The 23920-nt window shown below is 38.3% G+C and overlaps 1 protein-coding gene across 10 annotated transcripts in view; it reads right to left on the reverse strand.

The window, feature by feature from the left end:
• Positions 1–328: 328 nt before the first annotated feature.
• Positions 329–23920, reverse strand: part of LOC138038945 (insulin-like growth factor 2 mRNA-binding protein 2) — an 84822-nt gene continuing 61230 nt past the window's right edge. For all 10 annotated transcript variants that reach the window (XM_068885042.1, XM_068885097.1, XM_068885104.1 and 7 more), the window contains 9 exons: positions 20624–20679; positions 14409–14475; positions 11870–12062; positions 10521–10607; positions 8490–8567; positions 6791–6976; positions 5356–5523; positions 3991–4104; positions 329–2775 (listed from right to left, as the gene is read on the reverse strand). In XM_068885042.1, the coding sequence (XP_068741143.1) occupies positions 2698–2775; positions 3991–4104; positions 5356–5523; positions 6791–6976; positions 8490–8567; positions 10521–10607; positions 11870–12062; positions 14409–14475; positions 20624–20679 (1027 nt within the window). In that variant the 3' untranslated portion in view covers positions 329–2697. The remainder of the gene's footprint in view (positions 2776–3990; positions 4105–5355; positions 5524–6790; positions 6977–8489; positions 8568–10520; positions 10608–11869; positions 12063–14408; positions 14476–20623; positions 20680–23920) is intronic.

A 23920-nucleotide genomic window follows, 5' to 3' on the forward strand; every position in this document is an offset into this window, starting at 1 on the left:
CTGTCTATATAATACGAAGAAAATTACACAGTGGCTTGAAGATGTGAAATTTATTTTCTCGTGTAAAAATATTTTACAACTAAATAAAATTCATATCTTCGCGCCGCCGTGTTATATGGACTATGGACCTAATGCAAATATGGCGGCCAAAAATGTATTCTGTTGCTTGTGCTACTTAGACTCGTAATCCTCGCTCTTAAGCAACATTTCTTTTGTATTTTGTCCATGCAAACGATGCTAATGAGTCTAATGGCACATTAAAAATAATATTTTTTTGGCTGCCATTGATGCATTCGGTCTATACTCTTAATAAATATCAATTCTGTCGTTATCCAGTGCTGCGCGGTTTTTAATCTTTCAAGTAAATGACTATCTCGAGAAAAAAAAAACAGACTGGTTCAAAATAATTTAATCTGGAGAAAAATATGGGTGTATATATGGACCATTAAGTTCCAGATAAGTCTCAAGACAAGAAGAGTACAGTACAGTACAGAGCGTAGCTAGTATTAAGGCTACCAAGTGTAGAGTCCCTCAGCCAGCTTTGGAACACTGGTCAAAACTACACAGTAGTCACAAATACAGGCATCTAACAGTAACCCCACCCAAACAATCCCTTTATGCAAATCAGAATGCCGTTCACTGCACTTTCCAGGGTAAGCACGATAGTTTTCCCTCAGCGAGCACAACTTACGTGTTATGCGGGTACCGAAAGCACTCAAAGTTCATCTGAATGTGGTTTGCAGAAAAAAGTGTTCCGTCCACCACAATTTGAGTTTCAAGGGGAAACACGAATATTTTCCATCATTTTGCGAGAAAACAGAAAAAAAGAACCTTACGTTTTTTTGCATCGTGATTTATCTAGTTTTTCTCACTGGGAAACCGTTCACCCAAAAGACATTACGCGCCTCGTTCAAATTCGAACAGAAGGAAAATCCGAAATCACCGCCGAGTACCCAATCAAAACGCTGGAACTATTTCAAAAACAACATAATCGCCCAATGTCTTTTGGGTCAACATAGGCTTTTAACGGTTGCTTGTCCCTGAATTTGCATTGAAGACCGTTTTCACCGTAGTTTCTCTCAAACTCAAGCTGAAAAAGTAATCAGCTACCATCGTTAAATCGCTGAAAAGGCGCAAGAGACTGTCCAATGAGGCAGAAACAAAAGAAAAGCTCCGTAGCGTGATTTTCCGTTCAGTATGAAGCAAAAAAAAATTTGTTCATCCTCTTCAGAGGAAAGGACATGGAAATAACAAGCATAATAAGTAAAATTTGGCTAAAATTGCGCTTTGGAAGTCTCGCAACGTTATCTGATTACAGCGAACTAAGCAAGAGTATTACAAAATCTCAAACCACCTTAAAATGTTTTTTTAAACGATAATGTCGTATACCAACACAGTGTAATTAGTAACCATGCCCTGAATCAAGAATACCTGAGGCAGACATGACGTGTTTTCGCTTGATGACAGAGCAGCTACGTTAGGAGTGAGCTTTTTTTCCTGAAATGAAACTCTGTAAGAAAAATTCTTCCATGAGTTTCAGTCAGTAAACACAGATTGTCCAGCAAAAACACCCCACTGGTGGTTGAAACAAGCAAGTTGCTTTTAGAAAGATATCCTTTGAAGTATATACATTTTTGGTTATTTGGTGCCTCAAAAGTTAGTTAGGAACTTCTACTGAAAGAGCCGCAGGCAGAGCAAACTTGTTTTAAGAGAATGTCAAAACTACATTTACCCATACAGACAAAACACTCAATCACATACGACATGAAAATACCGACCCTACCAATCACAACGTATCACTTCCACATTGCTCAAACTTTCACAGCAGTCACGGATGAAAAACAAGGCTGACATCAGATTATACAATACATCACAACAACAAACATGTTGGCACTTTAAGAATTTGATTTAAAACATCAGCATGCAATAAAACAACAAATTAGTAATTTGCCGACAAAAGCCATCTGTTTTCTTTGTGACTGACAGTTAGCAATCCAAGCGTACAACCTGCAATCAACATTCGGGCCCCAAGCCACAACTCTGCAGGGACCAATAATTCAAAGCCGGATTAAGTAATCCTGGGCTACTGGAAAACAAAAATTGCAGTTTCTTTTACGGTAAAAAAAATTCCCCCCCCCCCCCCCCCAACATTTCGCTTTCAGTTTTGACACAGATTTTGGCTTTTTATCAGCATAAAATTACATTGTTAAGGATTTTTTCGACGTGCAAAATCGTGATTCAAAGCTGATTGGTATTAAATTGCGGATTAGTGCTAATGGGCTTTTGAACAACTGTACCCTGATGTCTAGAATTTAACCGGTGCAATTTCCTTACAAATGAAGTTGGGAGACAAAACCTACACCAATACAGTTTCCCTTGCAATTGGGCCTGCCATGGACAACTGTGATTAAATTTAACACTATGTAGCAGTGCACTTCTTAAGCAAGAAATTATTCAAAAGCCACCTGGTGTTTTCTAGCAAGGCTCATGCAAGGGTAGCAAGTACCAAAAATACACCTGGTATACCATAATACTGCAATAGAAATTCGAGTAATACACGAGTGGTGAATAGTTCAACAGTTACAAGAGGCTCTTGTGAAAGTTCCAGTGATGCCAGGAGGTAATCTGCCATACATGAGAAATTCTTTGGAAACGGGCCTCTATACAAATGCATTCTGGAAGACACAATTTTAGTGTTCAGCTGTAAGGTGCCTGGCGCCTCGGTGGCGGACATTGACAACGAGCAATAGCATCAAGAATCTGCATCTGAGCACGCTGGAAATGAAAACGAAATAAAAACTGAATGAACATTGGAACAACCCAAGTTTTTATTTCTCTGAGAAAGAACACGCACTATAACTGGCTGATGAGAGCCACGTGTATACATTTGATTGGCTAATAAGATTTATTCGTTTTTGAGCTTTTTACACATGCCAATCACTTGTGGCAGCTGAAAGTTCCGCTTGATTTTAACTAGCTTCATTTCCTGCGCACCTTGCCCCAGTTGCTCGAAGGACGAATAACTTTATCAAGTGGATTAAGTGTAAAATCCACTCCACGTTTAAACGTTGGCCAAAGTTTCGCACACCCGTTTACTCAAATGTGCTCAGAGGGTGCTGCATATTCACGGTTACACGAGCAATTACAGAAATCTTTGAAAACATTGAAGCTGAAGGATAATGACTTTACCACTGGATAAAGTTATGCAGCCTTTGAAAGGAAAGTAACTTTATTTAAAGTGCTTTGTCTTCTAGCTCTGGAGCACTAATTGGGGACATTGTAAACTGAAATGTTAATCTACACATTCGCTTTTTTCACCAATCCCACAATACAGTTCATTTTGGGGGGTTATTTGCATTAAAACAATGGAATATCCAGTTCACTGAAGCATGATACAGTCCCAACAGTAATTAACTTGTATTGTTTTTATGTAAAGACCCCCTCCAAACGTATTGCATCATGGGATGGTAAAACAGTCAATCAACGCAAATCAAATCAGAGGAAAACCTCTTGGAGCAGAGTACTCAACCCACATGACGCAGTCTGGGAATCGCACTCGAGCCACATTGGTGGGAGGCGAGTGCTGTCGCCCCTACGCCAGCCCTGCACCCCTTTGAGGTGATGACGTCTGACTTGATAATTTCACTCAAAGCCTCGAATTCGAAAATCAAACTTGTAAATTTTAGCTTGAGCTGAATCCCAAAGGAACAAATTGGAAAGAAAACCCATGTGCAAACAGTGTTACATGTGCAGAGGATGTGAATAATTTTGTGCAAACGAGGCTTGGTGGTGAATCTTTGAGCATATGACGTCATTATGCGTAAGGCCTATTGACTTCGTATTCATTTAAACAATAGTTGATTGAAAAAGTTGATTGAAACTTCAAGCGAAGAGAACTTTTGCAAAACGCACAATGAAGCGACCGTTGCAGCTCTTTGTAGGCAGGACGGCAAAAAAATACAAAGAAACAAAATACTGTAAAATACTAACCTGCCCACTGGCAAAGCTCTCTTCAATGAGAATGACCGCTTCTTTATTTTCCGAATCTTCATTGCCTGCTACCACTTTTATACGGACTCCAGTTTGTTTTTGCAATTCTTTCACCTGACACGAATGGAAGATGAACATTAGATAAACTTTCATTTCCTTAATTAGTAAAATGCATTTTTCTATCAGAGTGAAACACTGTAATATGTGTTATCTCTCAGAAGAACATCTTAAGCACTTAAGCATCTTATTCGGTCTTACAAGCCTGACAGGACGCTGAGATCGTCTAGTCATAATCTACTTGCTGTATCCAGATTTAACCTTAAAACGTATGGTGGTCGCTCGTGTATGGTTGCCGCTCCGACCATATGGAACAGTCTGGCATTAGAATTACGAACATGTATATGTTTCAACTTTTAAGTCTAAACTCGGTTATTCAAAGAAGCTTTTAGCTAGGACGCCTGGACTTCTTATGTATTTATCGTTAGGGTTAGTTAATTTTAGTTTTTCATAAATTTTTTTTGTAAAGCGCCATTGGACCACTGGGAAATGGCGCTATAGAAAACTTTTTTTTTCATTATTATCATTATCATTATTGTTATTATTCAGCACGTTTTTTAATGCCAAAAAGAGCAAAACAATGACTGATGCTGAAGGCTTCTTTCAAGTCATGCATGATCTCTCCACCATTTTCGTTTGTACCATATGGGTCAAATACCTTTTAAGTCCAACCTCTACCTCTATTTGCTCTCACGTTTTTCTAGGACATTTTTGTAAAGTAGAGCGGACATATTTCAGAAGCACCAGACGTGACATTTTTCGGGGTCGCAAGGCGCCTTGCGAGCTATCCAGGAGGAGGGTGGGGTGAAATCTGGGGAAATCGATGTTTATGTAGTCATTAGAAAAATAACCATAAAATATTACTGTAAAAACTTTGATGTAAACATGCTGGAAATTTCATTTTCTTTTTTGCTTGAGGGAAACTATGCCTTCTGACCGCTCCCACCCCCAACCCCCCGTCCACTTCAAAAGACCATACAACCCCTACAAATTTTCTGCCAACCTCCACATCAAATTAAGGAAATCCGTACTAAAATACCCACTGTTTTGTGCACAAGTCAAAAAGGTTAAATTGTTTTTTTTTTCCCACATTGTGTGCAAAATAAAAAAGGCACCTAAAAAGACCTGTTGGGATTCTTAACAATTGTATATGTTAAATGCTTGGAGGTATTATTAGCTACTAGCCACTCTGAAAATCCGAGGGTAAACAAAGTATTATTATGATTATCATTATTACATATGGCGAGCTGTTGTCTAACTTTAAAAATTGTCCACTTCTCATTTAAATCCATGTCAAACGAAACCTACATTATGGCCTTCTTTTCCAATGAATCGGCCGATTATGTTGGGCTGGTCCTTACTTCCGCCTTTGAGAGGTACAAAAATTTCTGTTTTCAATTTCAATTCACCAACATTGTCTCCAGAGTTGGTTTTATAGCCTTCTTCAGCAAGTTTACAGTAGACACAGTGTTGAGCCTTAACAGTGAAAAGGATAAAAGGAAAATATACATTAATTTAGGTTATTTGAGTTTCAAGACAAAAGTCAACAGAGCAATGCGTTAAACACCATGAACCCTGTGAACAACTCCTCTCGAGTTGTGTGTCATGGGTACCTTTCAAAGTGCTACTATGATCAAAAAAATCACGTCTCTTTTTCAACAGATTTTGAAAGTGTAACTGGCAAAATTTTAACTTTTGATTTTTATCCAAAGGCTATTTACTTTGAGTGTAAGATTTGGATTTCATGGTCCGCCATTACTCGCGTTCCACACTGACAGATTGGACCTGAGAGGGTTGGATCTAGGGAAAGTGACGTCATTCACTCGCTTGCTTAAAATTTCAGCTTGTAAATGCAGCTTATTATGTACGCAAAACACGAGTTTAAGAGTCTGAGAGACCATGCGGCATATTAATTCAGCCGCGTACACACGCACTGCATTCTTAAACTAGCGAGTCTTTGATGTCATTTTCTCCTCCATCCAGCTCTCTCGAGATTTTAAAGTTAGTAAACACGGACCATTAAACGGGAAAATTTCAGTTAAAATAAACTGGTGTCTTTTTGCAATGAAGGTTTAAAAATTCTATCAGTTACTGTTTAGTTAACAGTTTTGAAATCAAAGAAAAATAAAAATTGTTTTTTTGGTCATAGTAGCACTTTAATGTTTCAAAGAATTCTAAGAACAAGGGTTGTGAGATGGGGTGCACAGTTAACTGTTCTTAGAGCGAGTTTCAATCGAGTGTCATAAAACCAAAACCAAAGTGATTACTTTGGTCAATTAAAAAAGACAGAGACAATCCAGTAAACCAATTAAAACTCGAAGTAATTAAACCCGACACAAAGCGCGGGAAAATGTGTACTCGCAAGCCACAATTGGTTTTGGTTTCACTTCTGATTGGCTGAAAAGGTGGCGCGAGAACTTTGAACCAATCGCTGAGTGAAGTAATGGAAAACCAAAGCAATTAGCTAATTACTTTCCACACTCCGTTGAAAACCGCTCTATCAGAGAGAAGACTTGAAAGAGAAACCATGTAGGTGTGATTACAAAGGCAGCACTTCCTCAGCCTGAGTCCTGGACCCTAAATGTAGGTCTGCCTGTAGTGTAGTTATACAAACAGGAAGTACATGAACTGTGATAAGGGACAGTTAAAGCATTACATTGGCTTTTATAAGGGGGGGGGGGGGGGGTCATACATATATCACATTTAAATACATCAACAATTAACCCTTTACAACAAGACTCACAAAGTACTGTTGCAGAGGAGTGCCGATGATCTCTATGTATCTCTCTGCTACTTCACGATCTTTTGGGAAGACATGGATTTTACTGGCTCCACTAAACTTCTTTATATGAGCAAGGTTTGAGGCCTGTTTGCCAATCAGAGGGCCGGCGAATTTGGCTGGGAAGGTGAGGTGAATTTTAACTGGCACCTGAAAATTTCAATGCAGAAAGAAACATTAACACAGCAGGATCACCTTGTTCTCTCCCAAACTCCGCAGAGTAAAAAAAAAACGTTCTAAGACATACTTTTTAAACTCAACTTAGCTCCCATTCCCTTTGGGATTTTCTCTTCGCCCTTGTCACACGGCGGCCATAATTATTGTCCCAGGAGACCAAAAGAGCTTTGTTTTACCACGCCAAGCCTCGCAGTGGAAACCACGGGGGTGAGGCTTGGCGTGGTAAAACAAAGCTTTTTTGCTCTCCCGGGACAGTATGGATGCCGTGTGACAAGGGCGAATTGGGTGACCCTACGGATTTTCATCTCTTTTTCTTGTTTTCACGTGACGTCACAGTGACCATGTTGGTGTCCCCAACTAATCCTCCGGGAATTGAGCTCTATTATTACACAAACGTTTTCTTGTTTGGGTGGAAAAACCAAGATAACTGATCACGCGAGTGAAAACACTATAACCAAAAATAAGAAAGCCCATATTTTTTTTTCGCATTTACTGCTATTACTGTACCGTAATTTGTGTAATACAAGTTTCACACATTTCTTTGATTATGAGACAGTTTTGCGACAGTGGAAACTGGGTAAACTTTTAACTTTTCACACAGATCATTATTCTAAAAACCATTGACGGGCAGAGCATTCCTGAAAACTAGGATCAAGCTGTTCAAACTGGAGGTAATATTATTTCAACCTCCAGGCTTTGATAATATTGGGCACAGCACTTTAACACTGGCATAACTGAAGCGTTAATTTTGATTAGTTAATGAATTATTATTAATATTAAAAAGTAATCTTGGGCCTCCACAGACAAGGGAAGTTATTACTGATGACTTTCAGTCATTAATGACAAAAAGTTATCGACGGCCAAACAATGCGTGTGTGAATAAGTTATCGACTATAAATAGAAAAAAAAATCAAGCAATCAACAACAAAGTAGTTTTCCTAAAAAAACTAGTTTAGTTGTTGACGACAAACGTAGCAGTTTTGTCATAGAGTTCCCTTTTTTCCCAAACTGCGAACAAGTTACCAGTAAGTCGTCTATTTCAAAGCAACCCGGGCTATTTTGTTTTAACCCGAAATTGCCTCGCACCCACGTTAGATTACATTGTGATGCAAATGAGAAAAACTGACCGTGAAAAGGGCTATTGCTAAAATTGCGTTCATAACTGCGAGGATCGTAGCTTCACTTCATTTTATATCTTCAGTTCAACATATGATTCATGTCATATATCATTTCATCGTTAAACTTTTCGTATGTGGAAACGCATTTCCTAACACTAACAGTTGCAAGTTCAATTAAGTTATCAACTGGAAATTGTCGTCAATAACAACTTGCCTTGTCTGTTGAGGCCCTAAGCAACTGTTCCAAAATGGAATGCGCAGCGCTTCCTTCAGTATAACCAACGATAAATGGAACAAGTTTCTTTGCATTAAAAAAGAATTATTATTATGGCAGTCCCACCAAAGATACACGTAAAAGATTCACATACATGTGCTAGATGCATATATCCTTGGGAAACATTTCCAAACAATCCTTGAAACCAGTTTGGTACAAATGCTTGGTTTTGCTGTAGAATTCAAAACATTTTCAATATTAAAAATATTATACTTCGGTTGTTCACTGCCCTATATTAATCACCGAAACCAAAATAAATTCAACGAGGATTCGATAAATTGGCAAGAAAACTTTTATTCCAATATTTTTTTAAAAAGCAGCTGTAGGAAAATACACGGAATATTCTTTGGAACGGTGACGATAATATTGATGGCCTTTTTCCTGACACCTATTTGCATCTTGTTGAAATATAAGATGCTAGTTATCATCAATGGACACACCCTTTTTCTTTTTAAGGCGAATTGGCGAGACTATTGAAGGATTCTTGTCATAGCTATGGATAACACACGATGAAAACTATAGAAAGAAGTGTTGAAACACTATTATATTGACAGGAGTGTTTTACTGGAAAATACACCACTCATAAAATTAATACAAAACTACATCCGGGACCCAAGTGGCGAATTTGCCATTATCTAAGTTTTGTTTAAAGTCGCCAAATATAAAATGTTGGACGCCATTTCCCCTCGATGTCACACTGTGGAGTATTACATGAAGGAAAGAACTGCTGACCAACTCTTCATACAAATACAGGAAGAGAACTGCAAGAATTGCAAAAGAAATTCACGGCCAATGTTTCTGGAGGTATATTATCAAGCTTTTTAATTTTGTCTGGATCTAGAGTTTAAAAAAAATATACCGATTATCACGACCCCACTTCAACGCAGGAACAATCGCCAAATTGGCAACCTTGGCGATAATTTTTGTCGCAATCAGGGTTCGTACACTTTCTCAGACCAAAAATACAAGGACTTTTCGAGGACTTTCAAGGGCCAAATTTTGAAATTTCAAGGACCTCTTTTTTATTTACGTCGAAGAATTTACCCAAGGAAATAGTCTGACAGTACAATTCTGGCTCATTTTCCGTAACGAAGATGCGTGAAAATAATGCAAAGGCACTGGTAACCATTCTCGACCCTACAGCTCGTCGCGTTTGTAATGACATGACTTGAGTGGCTGATTATTTTTACTAAAGTTATGAGGGTCAGAGAAAATTCAAGGACTTTCAAGGACCAGGAATGAAGAGCAGAGATTTTCAAGGACTTTCAAGGCCTTGAAAATGTACTCTCAAAATTCAAGGGTTTTCAAGGGTTTTCAAGACGCGTACGAACCCTGCGCAATTGTTTTTTTCCAGTCGCCAGGGCAACCAATTCGGTCGCAGCTTCGAGCGCTGCGGCATATCCAAGGATATTGATGACATCATTTCCCGCCTTTCTTTGTGCAAGCAGTCGGTTAAAAATTGGTGAAGTTCTCTGAAGATGACGAAAACTCCTTCTCTTAGAAACAAGAAAATGCTAACAAGAAGAATAAAACTTCTTACAACTTACAATTATTGGAGTTCCTTGCTAGTGAACAAAAAATGCAAAAATTGAAGAAATTCCTGCCTCCGAGCTGCATGAATTTGTTTGTGCTCAGTGTTAGAAAGAAAAATGGTGAGTATAACACTCCTGTCTATATAATAAAAAGAAAATTACACTTCAGCTCAAAGATATTAATTTTATGTTCTTGCCACTCAAATTCATATACTCTCGCCATCGTGTAATATCCTCCAAGTCTTTGAAGAACTTCAGTCAAGCGTGAACTGTATTTAGCACTGCGGCACTGATAGACCAATTTCAATATTATATGAAAATTCAGTCCGAAACAAAAGGAATCTCACCTCGAGGATCTGGGAAATAAATATAAGTATTTGCATGAGTTGATTCCCCAGATCGAGCCTCAAGATGATGCCATTTGTTTAGGACTGAATTTTAATATATCGAAATTAGTCCTTTTAGGGGTTAGGGAGTACAGAAATCAAATCAAAACTCGTATCAAATCTTAGCGACCAAAAACACCAGTTGTAAATTTTGATGAACACATCTTAATTAACCAAGGGGCACTGTGACAGAATGTGTCTACTTACAGGTGAGGGACTCTGCAAGGGTCCTCCCATTGGAGGCCATGGACCCTGTTGATGCTGCATGTAGTATTGCTGAAAAGCTGAACGATACTGACAAAAGGAAAAGAAATAAATGTATCAATTACAATTACAATTATTATTGAACTACTTACTTTCTCCTTAGGGTATCTCAGTTATCTGACAATGAAATATCAAGTCTGCCTCCTCTTCAAAGCGAGTCTAAGTGCGAAGTTTTTGTGATGGTAATTTGTTCAACTTTACATATGAATGAAAACTAATTTTCATAACAAAAACCTCGTACTCGGAAATGGCCTATTCTTTACATTGAATTTTTTTTAAAGTGGTTAACACTCTGCCAGTCGTGAAACAGGACCAAGACCTTGGTCTCACTTGATACTTAATTGCCATTTTTAAACAGTCACATTTCACTACTTTGCGTAATTATTTGAAGGGCATGAACTGATGTGGGGTTCCAGCCAGCTTTTTTCTTGTTTTGCATTTGAACCCTTAAAATTAATGGGAAAGTCAAAATAATTACTTAATTCCATTTTACTGTAATTTCTTGGTTTTTAAACTAATTGTAATATGTAATCACATGATTTCAAGGGCAAATTTGGAGAAATAAGCTCCAATAAATTTAATTCAAAGACAAAATTGCACAAGCCTGTAGGGCAAATGCAATTTGTAGTCTTTGCAAAAACTTGCTAGTGTTATTGCACAAAAAATCATGTGATTACTTGCTTAGACGTTAATAAAATATCGTTCAGAAATTTGGTCACCTGCACTCGCAAATAAGGTGCCCTAGGCGACCTTTAGGTAGCAGCTTTGAGAGTGCTTGGTTTGCAAGCTCTTTTTACACAGAATTACCTATTTCATACACTTTGTAACTAACTCAATTTCTTTTATACAAATCAGAATGGAGAATATTTTTCGTGTATATTATTACAACAACAATACTAATAATAATATAATGATAAGAAGAAGAAGAAGAACAACAACAACAACCACAACGATAAAGAGCAGTAAATGAGTTGCCTGAGCAGGGTGTGTAATGAATTCTGGCAAGGTTGAGACAAGGCAAAAAAAGTGCCATCTGAAAATTCACAATAATTATTGACATGTCATTTTAACGCTTTTTAATCAGATTGACCAAAGACATTTCAAGCCCTTTGAAGCGAATTAGTTGAAGTCCAGGCCCAGGTTGCTCGAAGAATGGTTAGCGCTAACCAGCATTAAATACCATGGAAACCTATGGGTTTTGATACCTCTTAACCAACGGTTAGTGCTAACCAGGCTTCGAGCAACCGGTCCCTTGGCTTCAACCTTAGCAGTCAACAGTCCCCTGTACCAACCTCCATGACATTTTTTAAGCAAAAATGAGCTTTGGCATTAACCATATTTTCTGCTTCACTACACTTTCTCAGAGCTTCTTCTTCATGTTCGTTAAGCACAGTCTCTTCATCAAGGGACGACTCTGCTTCCGATGGTAGTTTATACTGTATTGTTATCACTCGGTCCATGTGATTAAAGGGATTGCAATCTTCTCTGCAAAAGAAACAAAATTGATTTAAGCAAGGAGTCCCACAAACTCACACAACCGGAAGGTAATGTTGACGGAATAATATGCCATAGGAGTAATCATGGATAGACCAATTTGGCTCACACAATGTTGTATCCAATTCAAATCTCTCGGGGTTAAGATTCTTTGCGTATTGCATTTGCATGATAATGAAGCATTCATGGAAATATTTGGAACAAAACGTTTTATTGCCACAGGATCTGAATTGGGTACAACATTGAGTTAGCCGAATTGGTCTATTAACATTGTGGGAGACCTTTGAAGGTTGGAATCACCAGAATACTGTAGCAGAGATGCCATGATGAGGATGCATTTACAGTACCGCCTGAAAGTTATGACCCCTTTACCGCGTCATTGCCGCGTCACCCTGTCGCGACTTTCCCTCGATATTCCCACGGTAGGCCAATTTTCTGCCGAGGGAAATTTACGGCTAGGTTCCAAAGTTGCAGCGGGAAAGCCAACCAAGGTAAACCCTCGGTAATTAAAATTCCGCGGTAGAGTTGTAACCGGTTTCCGTTGACTTTTTGTTTCAATAAGCCAGGTTATAATGTTGGTTGAAAATTGCGAACAGAGATCGAGGATCATGGCCGATCGTCATGGACCTTGGTTGCCTTTACTTTCCTTTTACATGCGAACAGAATATCCGTAGCCAGAATCTAGCCAGAACTTCTCAAGCTAGATAGTGTCGCTAAATCACTATCCAAAACATTACTATTGCAGATTCACTTTAACTTGACTCAAATATCGGGTTCCTGGTCACAGAGAATTTATAAAACACATTCAACATATCCTCGCAAACCTTGTGTGACCAACCGTTTGTGGTTCAAAGTAAGACTTCTGTAAATATTATTCTTGCCATTTACAACTGCGGTATTACTTTCCAAGTTGTTTAACAGTAACAAGTTACAAAAAGAAAAACATTCCAAGGAAACCAAACCCCTGAACTAGTAGAAAATTATTTCATCTCAACTGAAAAGATTGTTTTCGTGCTCTGGTTAACATTTGAACATTGGTGCACATCAGCGTGGCTTACGCAAATTCATCACGAGTAACGGCCGGCTGCCAAGAGAGTTAGTCGTGAAAGCGCAACGTGAGCAAAGATGGTTCGAACATCAGACTATGTCAAGTTAAGAATTATATCGTTCTTCAGGCGAGATTTCAAAATGTCCCAAGTTTGATGCGCTTGCTGGTTTTTTTGGTTTTGCAGTACCCCATTCTCTCCTAACAGCGACACTTACAGATTTTATTGTGTAATGCCAAACATCATTTTACTGGTCAATGGAAATGAATGATGGTTCCTAGTCAACTACTACTACTACTACGACTACTATCCATTAACGTCATGTTCCACTTGTGGGCGGGTGTGACGGCACATGGTTTCGCACACCATTCCTCCACGCATCCCTGTCGGCAGCCAGTTCAGGTGCAAGACCTGATAATTTAAGGTCTTCTTTGATCACCTCTGCCCAAGTTTTCCGGGGTCTACCTCTGCGTCTACGACCCACAACTTCATGGAACCTGATTGAGGAGATTGCACTATTTGCCCTCTCGACATGCCCAAACCACCGAAGCCGCGATTAGCGAAGAGCTGCTTCTAGACTGACAATCCCCAGCTTACTGCATAAGGCCCTCAGACTGGTATTGTCGTAAGGTTTGATACCACACATCCACCTCAGCATTGCTCTCTTGTTCCTCTCCAACCTCGCCAGGTCTGCATTCCCAGGGGCCCAACACTCACTCGAATAGAGCATGGCACCCTGACACAGCATCCATAGACTGTACCCCTTGTACAAAATGACAAACTCTTGCATGACAGTATGGGTAGCAGTTCTCTGAATTTACCACAAGCAGCTCTTATCCTGGCTATGATGGTAGTTTCACAACCACCACCAGCACAGATGGTGTCTCCAAGATAACGAAAGGTGTCCACAACTTCAAGGGGTTGCTCGTCCAACACGACACTATTGCAAGGCCTGCCATCGATTGGACGCGCTGTACCTCTGCATCTGCTACATCTAAATGTCGGGTTTGAGGTTAGTCTGCCGGGAATCTGTTTCGTTGAAACAGGTCACCTACATGTATAGGCAAATTCTGCAACTTGTCCTGATTTCTAAAGCGCTACCAGCAGGTTTTAAAACTGCTTTCGTTTGTGATCATGTTACATTTCTAGAGTCGCATTTAAATTTTCAATAAGTACTGTATATACATGTACTTGAACTTTTGTCCACCTTGCTTGCTTCATTAAAATTAATTCAAGAGTACACCTCAAATTTTCCATTGCAGGTAGTAAACATCGCAGCTGCAGGACTTACTTATAAGCTCGTACTGAAGAAACTTTTGTTGTGTCAGTAATATTCGAAAGATGTTGGTGACCTCTCCCTGGAAGGGACAAAAAGAATGACAAAGTTAATCACATTTCTTACAGCACAAGTTTACATAAAGTGTTGTCAAAAAATATCAGTGGCAATGTTGAAGGGCCACTTTGAAGTTCTGCAACTTCTACCAGCTTCACTTTTCTCTTAATTTTCCACATACAGGGGAAACCATTAATGAGGTCATTAATGGGCCTAAAAAAAAATTGGCTGTATTACCAGGGTAGGGTCAAAATTCATGAATTTTAAAAGGGCCATAATGACAAATAACGCATTTGCACCAGAAGAACTTTTCTATTTAAGGTGGCTGGAAACAGTTTTACTACTTTTAAGGACCTTTTAATTAGAAGGGTTGTCACTACAAAACTGTATCACGTAACAGCAATGTTATGGTACCATATGAAACACAAATTATTACTTAACAAAATGCGCTCACTATTTTGACGTAATAGGTTACCATGGCAACATGAAAGCTCTTCAAAAACACCCTATATTTCGTCTTTACTTGCTTATTATCTTAATAATGAACTCGGTGACCCCCATTTTTTATTGTAGAATAGTAATTAGCATCTTGAGATAGAACTATCAGCAGAGTTTTAAAAAATTCTTGGGAGCCAATTCAGAGCAACCTTAATGTAAGGTAGCCCTGAATTAGCTCCCAAGAATTTTTTTTAACTTTGCTGATAGTTCTATCTCAAATTGCTAATTACTATTCTACAATAAAAAATGTGGTCACCGAGTTCATTTTTGAGAAATAAGTAAGTAAAAACGAAAAATAGGGTGTTTTTGAAGAGCTTTCATGTTGCCATGGTAACCTATTATGTCATAATATTGGGCGCATTTTGTTATGCAATAATGGTGTTTCATATGGTACCATAACATTGCTGTTACGTGATACAGTGTTGTAGTTATAACCCATCTAATAGGAAGGTCTCTAAAAGTGGTGAAACTGGTTCCAGCCACCTTAATAAAAAACCCAAATGTACGTACAGTAAATCATTGTATAAAACACTTGAAACTTCCCTCAATAATATTGTACTATACAGGGGGGAGTAATGCTTACAGCACTTCGTAAAGTAAATCTGCTGTTCGATTACTGTAGCAAATTACAAAGGTCAATGAAATCAACATGTCACAAGCATGTTGGTTTTCTAAACTTAGGGCAGTGGTAGTATTGATATGAAATTTTAAAGGATTCTAATGCTTGGGATTTTAAATTGTGGCCGTTGGCCATATTAACGGGTGACTGCATTAAGGACCATGACTACATTATTGTTACTGCGCATACATTCTGCACATCTCGAGACACTCAGACTTCCTATCAGCAGTGCTTATTAATACAGGAATATTTTTGCACGGTTCAAAACTATGCGGAGAAAAAAGAACTTAGCAAGTGCTCTTGGTATCCAAAAAGAAAATTTGGGGTAACCCTACATTTTTCAGAGATAATTATGTTTCAATTTGCAAAAGAAGGCCATAAATTGCTTTGTATTTTGAGGCTTTTTACAAACATTGTTGACTAATTATTGTCAAAAAGATGCGTGGTTACCCCCAATTTTCTTTTTGGATTTTGACATCACTTGTTAAGATCTGCTTTTCCCCGCATATTCAGTAAACCGCGCAAAAATACCTTTGAATTAGCTGGCACTGTACTTAACGAGGTTTCCTTCAAGACAATGTATTACTGTATTACCATAGTGGCAGTAAGCAGGGGTTCCACTGCATTTGTAAGAATTCAATGCAGAACCAAGGTGCATTTAGTTCTCAGAATTTCTATAAGGAACAGTTCACTATTTATAAAGGATGGTGCTCCCGGTGTTGTGGTCAGGCCTCATTTCATTCATTCATGTGCTGGGTGAGATCCCTATAACTATATGCCGATGTCCGATCTCACGAATAGATCCCTTGCTTGTAAAGTGCATTTGAATAATAATGTTAATAGAAAATGCGCTATATAAGTTCATTACCATTACCAATATAAGGATGACAGTGTCGGAGAAAAAATTATTAGCCCAAAAAGCATGATTTCTTTCCCTAGCCACGTTCAGTATTTCTAGTTAAGTCAAATTTTCCAAGGTCCATTCAATTTGAAATGACAGTACTGCGCACCGGTGGCTCAGTTGGTTGAGCATCTGGCTGTCATGCCGGAGGTCGTGAGTTTAACTCCGGCTGGACCAACATTCAGGGTCTTAAAATAATCAAGGAGAAGGTGTTATCTTTGTAATTACATCTGCAAATGGTTAGGCTTTCAAGTCTTCTAGGATAAAGACTGTAAACTAGAGGAATTCCTAGGAATTCCCATATTTACCCACAAATGTAAAATAAGCCAAGCTTGAGAAGCTTAGAATTTAAAGAAAGTGACGATTACGGTCTCTCAAACAGCTTGGAGTTCCTAGGAATTCCAAATTATCCCAATTAGCAAAAACCAGTGAGTTGGAATTCTTGGCAATTCTTGGGAATTGAAAGCTAAAAGGGCACTATCGACTAGGAATTAATGGGAATCTTAAGAAATTCCACTCAATGATTCAACTTGATTGAGTTGAAATTCTTGAGAATTTTGTGCAGTAGTACTGGATGGCTCAGTGAGACAACAATACATACATATATACATACTTAATTGCTGCTCCCCAAAGGGGCTTTTCAGGGCCAATGAAACACAACGAAAGGGACTGACAACAACAACTGTTAAGGACCACAACTGGCCGGAAGCAAACCAGTTGGCTATTTACAAGTGCAGCTGGGAAGTTGAACCAGGGACTACCAGGATCAAATTCAACGAGTGGTCAGAGCGGGTCTTGAACCCGGGATCTCCGGATCTCAAGGCCAGCGCCCTGACCACTGGGTCACACAATTAACGTTTAAGAGCCCTTTTAGGATTTCATTTCATCTGGTGCCTTAAAAAATGAGCTTAACTTCAACCTTAAATATACACGTAACTAGGTTTGGTCATATTCAAAGCATGTCAATGTAAATGTCTTTCGAGTTAACTCACTGTTTGTCATACATGTAATTAACATAAGCAGCGTCCTTTAAAGGCTACAAACTTTTAACATAAAATCACTCTGTACATGGATAAATGAAAAAGAACACTTTTATTCTGATGTACTCAATAGATTGTGACAAATCAAAATATCATCAACGGATTACCTTGTTTGATGCGCTCATAATCAGCCTTATTCCAAAAGGAACATAAGCAGTACTCTTGAAAATTACACACTTAAATCTTTTCAATGAACTCCAGTATCTTTAGAATCTTGCTCATTTCTCTTCACTGTATAATGAATTCCATGATTTTCAGAAAGATTGTCATCCTCCACCATCTTGGATAACCCTTGAGAGGCCAGACTGGAAACTAGTGAGCCCTTTTCGTTTTGGTCAGCAGTCAGCAGTTACCAGTCCAAGCTCTTACAGATTTTGGGCGGTTTTATTCAAATGTTTGTATCAATGATCACAAATTTGTGGTGACAATTTTTTTTGCTACATTTACTCTTTAAATGCTGATCCAGGCAAGGAAATGCTTACAGGAACTCAAGTAAAAAGGGAAGCACAAACTATATAAGGGAATAACATTTGATTTTTGATGCCTCGTTGTCTTCAAAATGACGAACAATTTACACGTATAATTCAGAAGTTTCACATCTTCAAGTCGATTTGTCAGGCAAGGATACTTCAAGTTGGCTTAAATGCTATAACCCTGTAAAAAATTGGTAAACCTTTCACCAGAATGAAGTTTTAGACCAAATAGTGAAGCAAAAGATTCCATACATAGAACTGCTCATACATATTACGGCAAAATTACATGTATACAATTGAAAAAAGCTCCCTTCTCATAAAAATGCTAAATGCTGTCGCTTTAACTATTGTAATCAATGCAGAAAAAACCAAGCTATTATTGACGCAAAGCTATTATTTAAGTAAAGAGACCCAAATTTTCGAGTCTACTGATCACACACTTTAATTGTAATTTGATCAGTGATTTAAAGGAATCATTACTTGCATCATTGAAGAATACATACTGTATTTTTTTAGTTGCCACGAAAGAGTATAAAGAGACACTTTCTGAAAAAAATTCTTTGATGGGACAGCAGGGAAGGTCCTTTGCAGCAGACAAAAATGCTTAGCAGCCAATTGGGTCTCCTCAACCAGTTATGGTTTGGTGTATTTGGGGATCTCTCTTTGCAGACTTGTTCCTCTTCTGTGGTTTATCAATATGTTTAAAAGCCTTTTTTTTATTTAAGTTTAAAAGAAGAACCCAATCCAAAGATTTTGACATAAATAAAAATGTTTAGGTACATGCAATAAAACATCTAACTGCTTTGAAATCTGTAGTCTATTTTTTTTGTCAGTGAGTAATTGTAGCAACTGTTAATAGCTTGACTGCAATAGATCTTTTGTAGTTTCCAGCACATTTCTGATTTGATGGAATATTTGACAGGAGCAGGATACTATAACCTTGTTTCTTGCGTTCCACATGTGCACTTCTATTTCTCAGTTATTTCAAGCTACATGTATTCTTCTTTATGACCTTGTTCAAGAATGGTCCAACTATTGCCTAAATTTTCTCACTTATTCCATGAAATTCCTAGTAATTTAAAGCTAATTTGCACAACTTGGAATTCAAGTCAGAATTTACCGTGAAAACTCACACTACTATTCCAAGGAAATTCCTAGGAATTCCAAGAGTTATTTCGCAAGAGTTCGGCAGAGCCAGTAGATTCACTGAATTTTGCAGTTGGCAGAGTTCCCTTAGAAAGTATATAAGATCCTTGTTCATTGTTTGAACTGTAAAGGAATAACAACTAAAATAATAGAGCAGACAAAGATTATTATTTTGTGTCATTTCAACAACATTGCTCCGTGACCTGTTAGAATTCCCACATAATTTATTCAGTTGCACAGCGTGAGCTTCAGATTTCCTTGCATTATCGAAAATAAATAAATTATGGACGGAATGCATACATGTACATGCCGGCCAAAAATGTATTCTTTTGTTTATGTGCTAATTAGACTGACTAGCCTTGCTCTAAAGAAACCGTTCTTTTGTATTTTGTCCATGCAAACGAGGCTAGTAAGTTTAATTAGCACATAAACAAAAGAATATTAAATTTTTTGGCCACCATTTATGCATTCGGTCTATTAGATATCATATTGCAATAATTTATTGGGTGAATTTCAATACGAATACAGGTTCCACATGTTGTTCTCACGAAACTGTCGTGTTTCTGCCACAGTGTTAGGTTAAGTCCACATTTCTTTAACCCAATGACCCGAGAGTGATTTTACTCTGTCAATGCCAGATGATTTCCATCGCCAATGGGAGGCGTCCAAGGGCGAGGTGTGAATGGGTTTAACTCGGTAACTTTGTTTAAGAAAAACACACAAAGCCCTGTTCAGTTTTTTCCCCGACCTGGTCATCCTTATAAAATTTAATAATGAACTGTTCCTAAGGTAAGGTTTTGTTTTTTTTAAAGTGGTACTACGACCAAAAAAACAATTCTTTTTTTTCTTTGGATTTCAAAACTATGTTAACTAAACACTACCTAACCCAAGTTTTAAGTTCTGATTTTAAAAAGACACCTGTTTATTTTAACTGGAATTTTCTTATTTATTGGTCCGCCATTACTAACTTTAAAATCTTGAGAGAGCTGGGTCAAGGAGAAAATGACGTCAAAGACTCACTAGTTTAAGAATGCAATGCGTGTGTACGCGGCCGAATTAAGATGCAGCACGGGGGTTTCGGGCTTTCAGACTTTTAAACCGGTGTTTTGCATATGTAATAAATTGCGTTTACACGCTGAAATTTTAAGCTAGTGAGTAAATGACATCATTTTCTCTAGATCCAACCCTCTGAGGTCCAATCGGCCAGTTTTGAACGTGAGTAATGGCGGACTGTGAAATCCAAAACTTACACTCAAAATAAACAGCCTTTGGATAAAACTCAAAGCTCAAAATTTTGCCAGTTAGGTGTTAAGCAAACACACTTTCAAAATCAGAAGAAAAAAAGGAAATGATTTTTTGATCATAGTACCACTTTAACAAGTCCATCCCAGGCCAAAAAAGCCATTCTAAGTCATTTTCATTTTGACTACCGGTAATCCTTGCATAACAGCCAAAAGTGTTGGTACTGTAGATACAGGCTTTTGACAGCAACTTACCAATCACTCGAGCAATAATGCCACCATGAACCAGTACACGCATGGATACCATAGGGCTGCAAGGGAAAAAACAAAAGTAGCTTAACAGTTACATGTAGAAGCAAAAAGGTGCAGACATACCAAAACACAGTCCAAGTAGTGACTTCAGAAGAAGGGTGATTTGACATCCAACCAATAATTATAAATTTTGACCACCAATATTGACCCCTAATGACCCAACCTGTTGAAGTTACTGGTATCTGGAAACAAGTGGAACTTGGGACATGCAATTTCCAAAGTTCAGAATACATATTGTTTTGTTTCTTTCAATGAGCGTGTTTAAGCTTTGGCTTCACAAAGAAAAAAGAGAGTTCATGACAACATCTTACATGCTGTGGATTGTGGTTGCACTGTTGTTTTATTCCTGCTCAATCTATCTGTCGCATTTGACACTGTCGACCATGTTTATTTAATTCACAGACGTACTCAGTTTGGTATCAGAAGCAAAGTCCTTGCTTGGTTGAAGTCCTATCTCACTGACCATAGTCGATTTGTTAGCATAAATGGATCAAATTCCTCCTGAGGCTAATCTGATGAATGGAGTTCCCCAAGGATCTGTTCTAGGTCCAATTCAGTTATCTACTGTGTACATCTCTTCTCGGCAACATCATAAGAAGACATGATATGAACTTCCATTTCTGTGCAGATGACTGTCAGGTTTATTTTTCGTTTGACTCTGTTTCATATGTTACTATTCCAAGAATCGAAGCATGCCTACAAAATATTGCAACTTCGATGTCCTTGAACAAACTTCAACTTAATGGTGACTGAGCTTTTGGTCATTGGATCACGCAATCTCTCTGCTTCTCAGCTTCCTTCCTTTACAGTGATTGATGGATCTGTTATACAGCCTTCGCACTCTGCCAGGAACATAGGTGTAATCTTCGACAAGAAGTTAAATATGGACCGTCACGTTTCTGCTATTTGTAAATCTGCATTTTTTCATATCTGGAATATTTCTCGGATCAGAAAGTTTTCATCAGTTAATAGTACTGAGGCGTTAGTACACGCCTTCGTTACATGCAGATTAGACAACTGTAACTCTCTGCTATTTTGGTCTTCGGAAATATTTAGTTCATAGACTGCCATTAGCCCAGAATTGTGCGGCACGGATGTCAGATCTTATGTGGTCGTAAGTATGATCATGTTACTCCTTTACTGAAGGAACTTCACTGGCTCCCTGTGGAGCAGAGAATTATTTAAATCTTACTGTTGATTTTTAAAGCTTTAAATAATTTATGCCCTAGTCACATGTATATTGGTGACTTGTTAGAAACTCACAAGCCTACTAGGACCTTACGATCAGAGGGTAGGAACCTGTTAGTGATTCCTCGTTCCAAGTTAAAATCTTATGGTGATCACGCTTTTTCTGCTTGTGAACCTTAGCTGTGGAATGAGACCATAAAATGTAGCGTAGATTTTACCTCTTTTACGCATAATCTTAAAACTTCCCTTTTTAAGCATTATTTTATTGAATAATTATGTTTAATCTTGATTGTAAAAGCACCTTAGAGCTTTTGGATAGCCCGGGAACTGCTGCCTCAGTTCCCAGCGAAGGGGTCCGTACTTAAGGGTCTTCTCCTCATCCCTTCTTTTTCAATTGTTCACCCATGGGCAACTCATTTGCAGAGTCACAACTGTCTTGCACTTATGATTTACAATACATGCATCCACCCTATTGCATCTGACCTCTTGTTGATCAGCGTATATAGGGGCATCCCAAAAAGCTTTAACGTTCTCTGACTCATACACAGGCTTGGGCTTGTAGGGTGTGTACCAGGGTGGTATCTCGTCTAAGTCCCTCATCATACAACAGCTCGTAAAACAGTACCTTCAGCACTGGCGTCGTGTCTAGAGAGATACTTGCTCTGGGCCAACACACTACAACCTGACAAGATATGAGCCACGCTCTCCGGGGCCTTGCTGCATAATCTGCGCCTCATGTCACCTTCCGCGCTTGTGTGGGTCTTCTGACTTTTGTATACTCGCGTTGACAAGAGCTGTTTGTATAGCTCAACGAGTCCAGCGATTGTGTGTGATGTGCAGTTCTTCCACTCTGTGAGCCACCAGAAACACCCGTCCGCACTCAAACTCTCATCCTCCAGCCTGGTAGTCACTAGACGCCCTTGCCATCGTTTGTTTCTGACCTCATCCTCTAACTTCTCGATTTGGCACTTCCGCACTTCCCTCTTGATCTTGTACATGTTCCAAATCCAACTTCAACCCAAACTCCTCCGCACACTTAACCGCTTCTTTAAAAATGGACCTACCTTATTATTATTATTATTATTATTATTATTATTACTATTTATTACTATTATTATTTATTATTTTTTTAATAATAACATAATAACTTTATTAACCAATTCAAAGAAAAATGTTAAATTTTTCAATAGTAATAATCATAAAATAATAAATCATTTAATATGCATTATAAAAATTTAAAAAAATCCATTACATATGTGATCCTCTTTGGGAAAACTAGGCTTAATGAAAATTGCGTTGAGGCGTTTTTCAGCCCAATTCATTTGGAAACGTTGAAATGCATTCAAAAACATTCTCCATGCATTCTGAAACGTTTGCAATGTCCCCAACGGAAAGAGAAAACGTTCCATACCATTGAAAAATCATTTCAAAACATTCAGAAAACGTTTACAAACGTTGATAAGCATCATTGTTTCGCAGCACTAGGATACACCCACAAAACATTCCAACAGTGTCAATAATGACTGATTGTTACGAATAGAATTCAGCCGTGTCCTTCTACAACTTAGTAGAATTACATGTAGTAGAGCGCTTTTTAAAAAATTAAAAATACCAAGAAAAATGAAGGGTTTGCGTTCAACGTTCACCTCTGCGTGCCAATAGAAAGACAAGGGTGGAAAGCTCGATTTCGGATCGCTTCAGCACCAAGCCGATTTTCACTAACAAATTCCCATTGTACAGGTTTCAAATCATGCACCAAGCAAGCTGAAACCCAGAGGTTTCCTCTCATGCCATTACCATATTTACCTGTGTATAAGTAGACCTTTTATGGCCTCAAAAGAAGCTCCAAAAATCGCCCTCGACTTATACATGGGTCAAAGATTGAGCCAAGTTTCAGCTAAGTAATTTATTCAAAATTAACATCATAATGTGGTCTTTGCATGGGCATAACGAACGCAGTGGACGAAAGACTTCAAAATGAATGTACTTAAGCAATTCTAGTTGAAATGAAAAAGGATTTGTTTTACTTTAAATGTTGAAGATACTCACAAG

This window comes from Montipora capricornis, chromosome 1 (assembly GCF_036669925.1).
Source record: "Montipora capricornis isolate CH-2021 chromosome 1, ASM3666992v2, whole genome shotgun sequence".
In the NCBI taxonomy this organism is placed as follows: Eukaryota; Metazoa; Cnidaria; class Anthozoa; order Scleractinia; family Acroporidae; genus Montipora; species Montipora capricornis.